The sequence below is a fragment of the Rhinolophus sinicus genome, chromosome 1 (assembly GCF_057876585.1).
Source record: "Rhinolophus sinicus isolate RSI-liver-muscle chromosome 1, RSI-T2T, whole genome shotgun sequence".
In the NCBI taxonomy this organism is placed as follows: Eukaryota; Metazoa; Chordata; class Mammalia; order Chiroptera; family Rhinolophidae; genus Rhinolophus; species Rhinolophus sinicus.
Window position 1 is genome coordinate 43,653,596 of NC_142501.1, and position 14,834 is coordinate 43,668,429.

Consider the following 14,834-nt stretch of genomic DNA (forward strand, 5'->3'; position numbering starts at 1 on the left):
ATGGATAAGGATGGAGGAATGGAGACTAATTAGGAGGCAGCTGGATTAACAGCGATGATGGTGACAGGGATCAACTGTCATACTAACCAGGGGGAGGTACTACTCACTTACAGTGGAAATAATATTCTCTGAGTTATTATTTTGGGGCAGGTCTTGTACCATTAACCGATTGCATTCTCACAACATCTCTGTGTAGTGCGACTATTATTTCCACTTTATAGGTAGGAAAGCTGAGGCTTAGAGAGGCAAAATACCTTGCTCATGATCACTCAGGTAATTAGGGTGCTGGGACTCAAACCCATCTCTGAGTGACACCTGAGAGGTAATGCTTACACCTCCCAACCCACCAGGAAGAACAAGTTTAGAAGGAGGGTTGGCTAGTGGAGAAGAATAGCAAAAGAAGATAATGTATTCATTTCTTGGTAAGTCGATGCTGAGTTTAGTGGTAAGTCTAGGAAATAGATGGACATGTGATTTGGAAACGAGGAGAGAGGTATGGGGTGGAGATGCTATGGGTCATCGCATCTGGGTCACGCATTATTGGAAACCATAAAAGTCCACGAGGCAGGTCAGGAGACGGTGTTGAATAAGAAAAGTCCCAGGAAAGCATCTAAGGAATATTTAAAGGATAGGTCACGGATAAATTTTTCACAGAGGAAACCTGGAGGAGCCAGAGAGATGGAAAGAGAACCAGGAGACTCTGGGCCAAAAGAAGAAAGTTTGAGAAAGGACAGATGGATGGACGGTGTTAAATGCTGAGAGTCCCAATCACATAAAATAAGAATTGAAAAATTGCCACTGGTTTTAAAAGATATGACTTAAAATTTTGATCTTTATGTCCAAACTGTAATTGTCTTTTATACATAAATTAAGAACTATAGTGTCATGCTTAATAGTAGAAGGATTTTGTTAATGTTCTTGGGTTATATAACATCACAATACTTAGATTTTTCTACAATGCATATATGCTTTTAGTTTTCAATATAGTTCTCATGTTTCAGTATTCTCAAAACCAGTCTTTGTTCTAGCTTTATCACTGAATAAGAATTAAGAAGGCAAGTACAGCCTAAATTTTATATGTAAGCAAAATGATAATTGTAATAAAATTAGTGATTTAAAAGGTAATGGAAATCTAGCCCAACCTGGGTAACAAAAGAAAAATTCAAGTAATTCCGTAATATAAAATGAAAGCATGCATAAGAATGCCCAGGTTTTAAATATAGGGAATAAAAGATTTAAACATTTATGTGACTTAGCTGTAAAAGGACTAATTTTAGCCCAAATCTCTTCACTTACACAGCAGGTTCATTACTAGCTAAATATGTTATTTTTAAAAATCCTTACTATTTTTTCTATGGAACAAACACATAGACAAAGGTCAACGAGAAATACCCAATAATTAAATAATTTTTAAAACTAAAAATAATCTAGATGTGGGGATAGGTTTTTTAAAGCAATATCTAAACTGCAGATGCCATGAATAAATATCGACAAATTTGATATCATAAGAATTTTTAAATCCTGCGTGATGAAATATACCATAAGGCACGTAACACTGGATTATGTATCACAGGTAAAGAAAACCTACAAATCATTAAGGAGATACATATCTTAGTAGAAAAATTGATAAAAAACTGACAATCAACTGAAGAAATACAAGGTCAAAAAAATACATCAAAAGGTGCTCAACGTGGGGCGGCCGGATACTCAGTGGTTAGAGCACAGTGCTCGTAACATCAACGTAGCCTGTTCGATTCCCACACAGGCCAGTGAGCTGCACCCTCCACAACCAGAGTGGAAACAACAGCTTGACTTGGAGCTGAGCTGCGCCCACCACAACTAGATTGAAAAAAAACACGAGTTGACTTGCAGCTGATGGGTCCTGGAAAAACACAGTGTTCCCCGATATTCGCCAATAAAAACAAAAAATAAAAAAAGTGCTCAACTTTATGATGAAAGAAATGCAAGTGAAAAAATTAGAAGCTCTTTAGTCTGACTCTGCTTACCTGATCTGTAGGATTAACTCATTCTTTTTTTCCCCTCTGTGAAATCTGCTGAATCCCCAAGTACTATTGAAAGCTGGTACTCTGTGTTGGGCTTTGCATTCCTGTTTCTACCAGTTGAGTTACATGTTTACCAAGAATAACTTAGGTTTGTTTCCCAGTGTATTTGTCAACAGTACTTGTTCTTATATTATGTAATTTATTTACCTATTCTAAAAATGAATGAAATATATATATGAAAAGAGTTCTGTCTCCCTGATAATTAATCTAAATGCTTTGGAAAGACTAGATAAAGGTTAAGAGCTTAAAAAAACCTCTAATTATTTGTGGACAAAATTAATGTAAAAGATTAGAGAAAATGTAAAAATCTGAAAGGATTTGAACTTAGATGAATTAGTACCATTAAGTTTTCATTTCACTTTAAAGAAACTAAAAATGGCATATGATACATAATGGGCATAGATTATGTATGAATGATGATGACACTTTATAAGTATGTGTGTGTGTGTGTATATATTTTTTAAAAAGATTTCTCTGTAACTCTTTGATTAACTGACCAACTATTAGTCTAGATTTCACAAAAGAGAAAATTTTCTACTATAAAGTGATTTTTTGTGTTTAGTAGATTAAAAAAGCCAACAAAGAATAATATCTGTGGAAGTCATGGTGCATGTAAATGGGTACTTTGATACAATGTTGACTGGAGTGTAAATTTGTACAATCTGGGGAAGGATTTTTAGGGAGTTATTTACCAACATTTAAAATGACTCCATAATAAAAAGGACTGAATTTACTTCCTGAAACAATTTTAAACAGCAGGCAAAACACACAATGATTTCAATGACTGGACATGAAGCAATAATGGATCGTGATCCCTAAGAGGTGGAAAACAAGCAAGCGTTCCCAGGCTGTGGGTTCAGTGAGGGAAAACCTTAGTGGAATTCAATAAGCAGAGCTGAGGACACTGAGTGCAGAATCGGAGAAGAACAAGCAGGCTAGTGTCTGCAGGGAAGAGTAGCAGCAAGAAAAGGGCTGCACAGAATCAGAACCCTTGAGATCTGCAGAGGGTCCCCCTCTAGTATTCAGTAGAGTATTAATTAGTGCCTGTGTGTAAGGAAATTGCCTGAAGCCAGGGAAATAACCACCTGAAAGGATTTAAAGGAATAGCTCCTCATGCTCACACAGGCCCATGAACCCTGCCTATTTTCACTAGCCAACCAGAAAACTTCATGATTCATGGTGCATTAGGTAGAGTTCTCAGAAGTATCTTGCCTTAAGAAATGGGGACTAATTAATTCTAGAAAAACATGCTGCTCTGGTCCCACCTAACAAATCTTAAAAGCAGGGTTTGAAAGGATCAAATTGTTTCCAAGTAAATTAACTGCATTCTAGAATAAAGCTCAAGAATATTTACAGAAAAATAAAAATATCCAGCATCCAACAAGATAAAATTCTTAATACCTGGCATTCAATAAAAACTTTTCAGGCATTCAAAGAAGAAAAATATGACCCATATTGAGGAGAAAAATCAATCAACTGAAACCCACCAAAAATGGACACACATGTTAGAATTAGCAGACAAGGTCACTCAAGCAGTTGTTTTAACCGTCTTCCATATGATCAGAAATCGTGAGCAAAGGGACATGTTAGATAGGGACACAGAAGGTATAAAAAAGACTCACTTTTTACCTCTTGAGATAAAAACTACAATTTATAAAACAAAAATTATCATACTGAATGAGATTAACAGCATATTAAACACTACAGGAGAAAAGACTTGTGAATTTAAAGTACAACTGAACTTATTCAAAAGGAAACACATGGGGGGAAAAAAACTGAAGAAAAAGAACAGCATATGGATGAGATGTATGGCAATTTCAAGCAGCCTGATATGCATGTAACCAGAGTTCCAAAGGAGGAAAAGAAAACATATATAAAGAACTAATGGTTGAAAATTTCCAAACAAAACACCAAAATTTGATGAAAAGTAGAAATCCACGTATTTAAAAGCTCAAAAACTCCCAAGCACAAGAATCCTAAGGGAACTACACCAAGGCATATTGTGACCAAATTGCTCAACACCAGTGATGTAAACAGAAAACCTTAAAAGCAGCTTGGGTGAGTGGGGGGTAGACACAGTATGTACAGAAGAACAATAAGGACGACAGGAGGTTTCTTATCTGAAACACTGTTAAGTAAGAAGGCAGTGGAACAACAACCTTCAAGTACTGTAATTAAAATACTGTCAACCTAGGAATCTACTGGTAATGAAACTACTTCTCAAAAGCAAAGATGAAACTCTTTCTGAAATTCAGATGCTGAAATAATTAATCACCAGGAGACCTGCACTAAAATAAATGTTAAAGAAAATTCTTCAGGCAAAGGGGAAATGATAACAGATGACATCTATACAAAGAAATGAAGAGCACTAGAACAACTTAGATGAAATAGACAGTCTTTGAAAGACACAAACTACCCAAGCTCACTAGGCACAGCCCAAAGAGTCCCTTATCAATTCAAGAAACAGAATTTGTAGTTAAAAAACTTCTCACAAAGAAAATTTCAGGACCAAATAGCTTCACTGGTAAATTCTACCAAACATTTAGGGAAGAAACAATACCAGCTCCAATCAAACTCTTTCAGAAAATTGAAGAGACCACTTCTTAATTTACCCTATGAGGCTGGTATTATCCTCAATCCAAAACTGGACAAAGACATTACAAGAAAAGAAAATTACTGATCAATATTCTCTATAAATAATGCTGTATAATTTCTTAACAAAATTTTAGCAAATCTAATTAAAAAAATAAAAAGTGACAGAACATCGAAACCAAGTGGGGTTAATCCCAGAAATGGGATAACATTTAAAAATCGATGAAAGTAATTTACCATATTAGCAAAATTAAAATAAGAACCATGGAAATATTTCAACAGATATATAAAAAGGATCTGGTAAAAATCCAATAGTGATTCCTGAGTAAAAACAAAACAAAACAAAAAACAAACAAAAAAACTCTATTAAATTAGGGATAAAAGGGAAGTTCTTTAACTCGAAATGGGGATTTATGAAACACTTATGCCCACAAAAAACATCACACTCAATGGTGAAAAGCTTTTAGTTTTTCCTCTAAGATTAGAAACAGGACAAGGATGCCTAATCTTGCCACTTTTATTCAACAGAATACTGGAAGTCAGTTACCTAAGCCAGACAACAAGTCTAGAAAAAAAAAAAAGAGGAATCCAAATTGGAAAGGAATAAGTAAAACTATCATTGTTTGCAGATAACATGAAAACCCTAGAGATTCCTCCAAAAAACAGATAGAATTAATTAATGAATTCAGTAAAGTTATAGGATTAAAAAAAATCAATGTACAAAGATCCATTGTTTCTAAATGAATGAATGAATTAAATTCATTCACTAACATAAATGAATGATCAGAAATTAAGAAAACAATCCCATTTGCAATTGCATCAAAAAGCATCAAGTACATAAGAATAAATTTGCCAAGGAGGTGAAAAACCTGTACACTGAAATTAATAAGACATTGACGAAAGAAGTTGAGGAAAACGAAAATAAATGGAAAGATATTCCATGCTCATGGATAGACTTATTATTGTTAAAATGTCCATACTACCTAAAGCAATCTATAGAGTCAATGTAACCCCTACTAAAATTCCAATGCATTTTTCACAGAAATAGAACAATCCTAAAATTTGTATGGAACCACAAAGACCCTGTATAGCCAGAGAAATCTTGAGAAAGAAGGCCAAAGCTATTGCGTCATGCTTCCTGATTTCAAACTATATTAAAAAGCTATAGTAATCAACAGTATCGTATTTGCATGAAAACAGACACATAGATCAATGGAATGGAATAGGGCACCAAGAAATAAACCTACACATATATGGTCAATTAATTTACAACAGAAGAATATACAATGCTGAAAGGAAAGTCTCTTCAATAAATGATGCTGGGAAAACTGGAGAGCCACATGCAAAATAGTGAAAGTGGACCATTATTTTACACCATTCAAAAAAATCAATTGAAAATTGGATTAAAGACTTGAACATAGACCTGAAATTATCAAACTCCTAGAAGAAAATATGGGAGGTAAGCTCTTGGACATTGGTCTTGACGATGATTTTTTTGGATTTGAAACCAAGAGAAAGGGAAATAGAAGCAAAAATTTTAAACAGGTGGGAAGACACCAAATGAAAACCCTCTGTGCAGCAAAGGAAACAATCACAAGAGGAAAAGGCAACCTATGGAACGGGAAAAATATTTACAAATTATATTTCTGATAACGGGTTAATATACAAGATATATAAAAAAACTCATATAAGTAAAAAATCAAACAAATGATAAAAAATGGACAGAAGATCTGAATAAATATTATTCCAAAGAAAATATGTATGTAAATGGACAACAGACATATGAAAAGATGTTCAACATCACTAATCATCAGGGAAATGCAAATCAAAACCACAATGAGATATCACCTCATACCTGCTAAGATGGCTATTTCCAAAAAGACAAGCAATTACCAGTGTTGTTGAGAATGTGACAAAAAAACAAACAAAACACCACCAAAAACCCTCATGCACTGTTGGTGGGAATGTAAATTGGTGCAGCCACTATGGAAAACAGTATGGAGGTTCTTTAAAAATAAAACATAGAACTAGCATATGATCCACCAATTATACTTCTGAGTATTTACCTGAAGAAAACAAAAACACTAACTTGAGAAGATAGCTGCACCCCTATTTCATTGCAGCATTATTTACAATAGTCAAGACATAGAAATAACCTAAATGTTCACTGATGAATAAAGAAAGAAAATGTTGCATATGCACAATGGAATATTATTTAGCAATTGAAAAAGAAGAAAATCCTGCCATTTGTGACAAAATGGATGGACCCTAGGGGCATTATGCTAAGTGAAATAAGTCTACCAGACAAAGACAAATACTGTATGATCTCACTTATGTGGAACCTAAAAAACAAACCAAACCAAACAAACAAAACCAAAATCCTAGATACAGAGAAGGGATTGGTGATTGCCAGAGGTGGGGTTGAGGGTTGAGTGAAATGGGTGAAGGTAGTCACTTCCAGTTATAAAATAGTAAGCCATGGGGATGTAATGTACAGTATGGCGACTACAGTTAATAACACTGCATTGTATATTTGAAAGTTGCTAAGAGTAGATTTTAAAAGTTTTCATCACAGTGAAAAAAATTTGTAACTATGCATGGTGACGGGTGGTAAGTAAACTCACTGCAATGATATCATATCATATGTATATATGATATATATACATATACAATATTATTATGCTTTATACTCGAAACTAATGTTATATTTCGATTATATCTCAATTAAAGAACAAAAAACAAAAAAGAAGGAAAAAATGGTGTTAAAAGATACTAAAATATAAAAAATTTCCTTTCTTCAAAAAAAAGCTCCCCACAAAATTCTTTTAGGTTAAATCCCTCAAAAATAAACAAATATATAAACAAACCTAGAGGTAGCATCATACTTAATAGTGAAAGAAAGACTGAATGCTATTCCCTTAAGATCAGGAATAGGACACGTCCACTCTCACTTCTTTTTAACATTGTACTGGAGGGTCTACCCAGTACAAAAAGAAAAAAGGAAAAATGAAATGTAAGCCTTCCAGATTGGAAAGGAAGAAAGAAGACTATCTTTATTTGCAGATTCATCAGATTTTCTACATTGAAGATCATGCCATCTGCAAATGAAAACAGTGAATTTAATGACTGTAGGCAATATAAAACTATAGTAATCAAGACAGGGTGGTATTTGCATAAAGACAGACAAAACGATCAATGGGATAGAATATATATTCCAGAAATAGACTCACACATATGTGATCAATTTCTTTTCAACAAAGGTGCAAGAACAATTCCTACTGAAAGGATAGTCTTTTCAGCAAATGGTGCCTAAACAATTGCAGGTATATACATTGTTTTAAAAGGAACTTCAATCCACATCTCGCAATATATACAAAAATTAACCGTAAATATACCATAGACCAACTATAAAATCTAACATTTATAAAACTTATAGAAGAAAATATAGATTATCTTTGTGACCTTGGACTACAGAAAGATTTCTTGGATACACCATGAAAAGCATGATCCATAAAGGAAAAAAGTGGTAAACTGAAATCAATCAAAATTACAAACTGTTAAGAGAATGACAAGACAAAACACAACTGGAGAAAATATTTCCATACCACATATCTTAAAAATGGCATATCCAGAATATATAAAAAACTATCAAAATTCAATAAGTAAAGAAAAACTCAAATTAAAAATGGGGAAGGATTTGAACATACATTTCACCAAAGAAGATATACAATGGCAAATAAGCACGTTAAAATGATGTTCAACATCATTAGTCATCAGGGAAATGCAAATTAAAACCAAAATGAGTCACCACTACAAACTTACAGGGTAAAATTAAGTCTGACCGTTATCAACTGTTAGGATGTGGAGGAACTAGAACTCTCAAACGTTGCCCATGGAAACGTAAAATGGCACAGCTACTGTGTAAAACAGTTTGACAATTTCTTAAAAAGTCAAACATACATCTACCATATCATCCACGCATTCCATTTCTAGGTATTTACCTAAGAAAAATGAAAACATGTCTTTGCACATGTTCATAGCAGCTTTATTTGTACGAGTATTAGCCAAAACTCAAATGTGCATCAACAGGTAGATGGATAAACAAATTATGGTGTATCCATATAATGAAGTACTACTCAGTTACACACACACACACACACACACACACACACACACTTTTGATACATACAATATGGATAAATTTAAAAAGATTTATGGCGAATAAAAGAATCCAGACAAAATAGTATTATGTGCTCTATGATTCCATTTATATAAAATTCTTGATAATCCAAAATAATCTATAGTAACAGAAAACAGATCATTGATTGCCTTGGGTCTGGAACTGGGTTGGGAGGGGTGGGAAGTATGGATTACAAAGGGGCACAAGGAAACTTTGGAGGTTAATTGAGATGCTCATTATCTTGATTGTGCTGATGGTTTCACGGTGTCAAAATATATGTCAAAACTTTATCAAATTGTACCTTACTTAATAAAGCTGTTACCAAAATAAACAAACAAAACTGGTACATTTATACAACAGAAATCTATGCAGCAGTTTAAAGAATGAAGTAGGGCTAATATATATTGAAGATTTCCAAGATATTATATTAAATGAAAACAAAATACAGAATACTGCAAGTAATCTGCTACCATTTGTGATTTTTTTTTAAACAAAAAAAGAATACTAAACCAACCCATCCAATAATTGTTTCTACATGCAGAGAGTATCTGCAAAGATACCCAAAAATTGATAAGAGAGAGACAGAGGCAGAGAAAGAGAGAAGAAACGAGGGAGGGAGGAAGAGAGAAAATGCAAGAGTGAGAGAAAAAGAGATGGGGGTTGGCTGGGGTTTGGAGTGGGAGAGAAACTCACTTTTCACTGCATAACTTTTTCAAAATATGATTTTTTCCCCCACAAATGTACCACTTTTAAAAACAATCATAAAATTGACTCCATTTGGGGGGATCCGTCCTACAGGAACACTTGTGGAAATGCCAAAAGATCTATGTTCAAAGGTGTCCACTGAACCATTGGTATGTTAATGAAATTGTTTAATGCAAACAAAAGTTGGAAAACATTGCCTATATTTAATATATTTTTTAATATAGAAAACAATAGCCTAAAATGCACATTGATTCTCATTCTCCCTCTCTTCCCTCCCTCCCTCTCTGCCCACCACCACCCCTCTCCCCCCCCCACACATGCCCTCTCTCAGAAAAATCTGAAAGTACACAGACTGTTGACAACAATTGTCTCAAGATAGTTGTAAAGGGGGAGGTTAGGGAGACAAACAAAGAAGGGCGAGGTGTGTACACTGACTTACGTTCTAAGTTTCTGAATTGCAAGAAATTTTTTTGGCAATGAGTGTGTATTTCCTTTTAAATTAAAAAGTCTCAATGAAGATATGTATTTCTATTTTATTGAGCTAATAACTGACATGTAACTCAAGGAAGATGTTTAAAAATTTAAGTAAATTATTGGTTTTGGTTTGCAGGGCTACCACCATACTTGATGTTGAGAGTGTACTGGTTTGCACCAGACTTAAGATGCTACTCACCCTTTTCCGCGCTTCAGATTTCTGGAAGCACTCGTGCTGTATGAAAGTAGCTGCAGCAGAAATCCTGGCTGGCGGCGTGTGGTCTGCATCAAGCATGCTCACTGCCCGCTCCAGAGTCATCTCCACGTCGGCATTCCTAGACAAACAGTCACGGATTCAGCAAAATTCCAAACCTGCTCCCTCCTGCCTACCAACCTGATCCTCCAGAGATGACTCAGCTAGAGTCAGGAGGCACCTAGACCATCTGAGCCTTGGCTCTTCTTCAGCCAAGAGAAAAATCAGCACCTAGATCAGAAGGTATAGGAAGCCAGTGGCAGAAATACTCCAGCTCTGGTCAGGTTAGCATCAGATGTCATTGAACTGAGCAGAATCAGAACACGTACCAAAGAAAGAAAGTGAACTCTGTTTAAGATAATTACATCTTAAAAAGAGACTTTAAAGGCATGGTAAGACTTTACATGGAATTTAAAAGAAATTTGGCCACAGAAATTGAAAAAAAATTATTGTTATCACACCTGTAGAAAAAATACCCTCCCTCAAAAATCATCAGATTTTTCTCAAAGCTACTCAGAATCTGTTATTTCTCCTAAAACTTAGTTAAAAAAAAAAAAAAAAAAGCATTCTAAAAATGTTCTTATTTAATGAACATAATAGTATGCATACAGTAAAAGCCAGGAAATATGAGTTTGTTTTGTTAAAGTAAGTCATACTGATGTGACAAAATCCATCAGGAAAGGTAATGATTATTACATGCAATTATAAATATGCTTTTTCTTTAAAAAAAGTATACATATTCTATTATTATTTACTTTGCCAGTGTAATGACATTGAGTTTATGTCTAGCTCATAGCATACTTTTGTCCTTTACTAATTGCAGGCATTTATAGTGGTGATGAAGTCTTATGCAGTTTGATGCAGAGAGGATAATTTCCAGAAGTCAACTAAAATTGTCACTTGTAAAAAAAAGATAACTCCCAAATGCCTCAAAGAACCATATTGTTTTCTCCCCTTTTATCTCTGTCAGGAGGGTGACTAGGTTAGGAAGTCTATTATCAGTGTAGTTTGTGCTTCCTTAAGCATTGCCTCAGAGAAACTCTACTCAGGATGCTAACATCTCAGAATTGTGGCTAAAGACATGCCTTGAAGGTAACCTAGGACCCTTTTTTGGCTTCAGAGAGGGTTATGATTGATTCATTCCAGGTAACAGAGACTCCAAAGACATCCTAGGAGTGTGTTTTCCAGTATCTGTTGGCAAGCACAGTGAGTACATGCTCTCTTATATCAGGCTAACTCTCAATACATGCACATGTGTACAGATGTGTGTCTAGTACTGTGAATTGTGTGTCTGTATACGGGTGAGTGTGGCACAAGTGAGGGGATAAATTAGCCTCATGACTAAAAGCTAATATCCACTGCATCTGAAACACATGTCCAAACACAGAAGTGCTACCTCATGAGTATAAAGGTATTACAAATGAAGCAGAAAACAATCTGGCATTGATACCAAGAAATATATAATGCCCTTATATTTTAAAATGTTGTGCCTCAGGAGTCAATTTAATTGGTGAAAAAAGCAGGCTACTTCTATTAAAACCAGAATCTGAGTAATTTTTAATAGAAACACACCTTTTAGAAGAGATGGAAATAGTTTACATGAAGGGACTTCAATGTCTTTACAGAGAAATCAAAACTCTTAACAGTCTCGATTTCAATGGCAGTTTTAAGTCTTTACCATCCACCACTGCAGGTTTTTCACTGATGGAAGATCACTCATAAGAAGAGCCTTCTGTTTAATGCAGCTTTTTATATTATTTTTAAATATTCAGTCATTAATCCACTTCGTAAGTCATAAATGGCTTATGGAAGTCTGAATTTTCCAAGTCTCTAACACCCCCAAATAATTCCATTACTTGAATCCTTTATTTTCCTGAACATGATTCACAAAGAAGCCCTGCATTCACTGCTAGCCAATCCAATGCCATTTTACTTTATTATTAAAAACAATTCTCAAGCTGAACGAAAACTTCCTCAACAGAAAGTTTGCTACAGCTATTCAGGGCACCGATTTTTCTGTTTTGCTTCTGTCTGTGAGATCCAACTCTCCAACACAATGTATATTCTCATCGCCGTCTGGCTCCATCTCCGGCCATCATCAATCTCCTTGCCCCACCTCTGATGACTACCCCATCCTCTAGTCACCCGGGCTTTTAATTCTTCTCTAAACACTGTGTGTCTCTTCGCAAGCCACTCTCTTGGAGTTTTCTAGAAAGCCCATCCTTCTACCTAATTCTTACGTGTTTGTCAAGACTCAATTCAAATATCTTCACTTCTGTAACATCTTTCCTGTGCCCCACCCCCAGCTAGAGCTATTCCTTTCCTTCTCTATTCTCCTACAACACTCCTCCTCTCCATCCGTCTCTCTCTCTTTTCCCCTCCTTCCCACTCACTCATAAAATGCTTCTTGAAGCCTGCCAAAATGTGGCTTGGGAAGAGGGTTGGGGGCGGGGGGGACATCAGGAAGAGCAGTTGTTCCTAGGCCCCATTATCCCCTGAACATACTCTCCAGAAGTGAGTCTTTTCAACAACTTTACTTAATATGTTAAAATGATGCTCATATAAATGAAAAAACATAAGAGGAAGCAGGGTAAAACAGCCTTGGTCAGAATGAGATATTATAGCAATAAATAACAAACGGTGCTTTATGTGTGCGATCCCTCAACGAGCACTGCTGCCAGCTAACAACACAGCCTTGCCGCAGGCAGGCTGGTTCCCGGATTATTAGAATAGAGCCACACCTTCCAAGGCCAACGGAAGGCGAGATGATGAATGGAAAGCTCCTGCATGTTGTCACAGATGTGTAGGAAATGTAAATTCCTCTGCCTCACAAAGATTTTAAGTATGATGAGAGCACTGCTTTGGAAAGATGACTTTGGAGTGGATATGTGTTTCTAGAAACAGTTTTGAGGGCACCATAAGTCTTAGAAGCAATAAAGCCGTGAACTGGGCTGCTAAAAATGAAAATGGAAAGATATAGTTGAAAGAGACTTAAAGAATCAAGGAATTAAAGAAGTTGGCAATTAAGAGGATGTGCAGGGAAGGTACTATGACATTTTGTCTACTCTGTGCTGCTCTATGTTACAAACTTAACTGGTGATCCCTCGGAGATCCAGTCTCTCTCCTTAGTCTCAGCACATGGATTTCTTGTTCTCTGAATTCCTACATACACTAGAGTATGTACTGCACAACCTAGCACTTGATGATGTGTCTTACTTTTTTTTTCCACTGATCCTCTCTAGACCTTCATAGATGCCACTCAATTTTTCTCTCTTATGTTGCTCACTGCAGTGCTGGGTACACTGGAGGAATCTAACCACCAGTTCCCATTCCCCCCATAGGCACGGAAATCATATTTTCAGAAAAACTGATCTGGAATTTTTGTATTTAGTGATTTCAAGAAATTCCCCTTTTCATCAGTCTGATGGAGAACAGGTGTTAACTGTATCTCTTTTACTCCCATGTCTTGGTTTTCTGCTGCATTATTGTCTGATCAGCCATTCTTCTTTGGAAAAGAAAGATCCATTGTTTAAAACCTTATGTCATTACATAGGTTTATAGTTGTATCTAGCTACTCTATAGGAATGTTCCACAAATGTGAAAGAACACTTTACAGGTGGGACTTTCACTAGGCATAAAAAAATACATTCCAAAAACAGGGGCTGGATAGATCTGAAATGTGAGACAACGGTAGGGAAAGAGAGCAGTCTCAGGTGCAGGGCTCCCAGGGGACAGCCTGAGGGAATGAAATGAGCCACAGGGCACAGCAAAGGAAGGAAGTCAGGCACAGATGCCACCTTGATCATTTATTTTCCTTATTGTAGGAAACACCTCTGCCTTTCCTTTTCATAGCAAAATTTTCAGGAAGAGTTCATTTCTATGATTTTTGATCTCTAGGATGGCAACTTTAGGAGTTATCAAGAATAGGTTTCTTGCCATTTATTTTAAATTTCTTGACCCTGAGTGTCCTTTCTATAGAATATAATTAGAATATAATTATTCTAATAAAATTTACCCTGTCCATTAAAACAATAACCTGAAATAGTACAGTTAATACTTCTAGAATTTGAGCAACAAAAGAACCTAGATGGTAAAACATAAAGAGTTTATATTTCATTTCCTCCTTCTTTAATTCCTTCATGCTTTTACCACACATTTATATAGTGACTTTTATGGACCTACCTCTGTTTAGGTTGCCGAGACTATAAAGATGATAAGACACTCTTAAAAGAAGCACAAAGTCTAGAGGGAGAGCAGATAAGTAAATGAATAACTACAACATATTATTCTGGTACACCCACACAGTACAGCTAACTGGGGCACCCAAACTAGATTGAGAAGGGAGTGGTCCAGGAAATGGTAGTATCTGAACTAAACCAGGCAAAACCAGAGCTATTAGGGGAAAAGAGATGGATGGATGGATGGATGGGAAGAAGGAAATATATGAGTATCTTCCATTAAGGGACATAAAAGAGGTTTGAGTGTTTATGCAGGGGTGTGTTTGGGGATGGTGGTGATGAAGGGAGGAGATTAGAAAGTGATGCGACTAGAGTGATAAATAGGGGTG

The 14,834-nt window shown here is 35.7% G+C and overlaps 1 protein-coding gene across 1 annotated transcript in view; it reads right to left on the bottom strand.

The window, feature by feature from the left end:
* PKP2 (plakophilin 2) overlaps positions 1–14,834 on the bottom strand; it is a 77,950-nt gene that overhangs the window by 46,586 nt on the left and 16,530 nt on the right. The window contains exon 4 of the mRNA XM_019736575.3: positions 10,214–10,349. Within this exon, the coding sequence (XP_019592134.2) occupies positions 10,214–10,349 (136 nt within the window). The remainder of the gene's footprint in view (positions 1–10,213; positions 10,350–14,834) is intronic.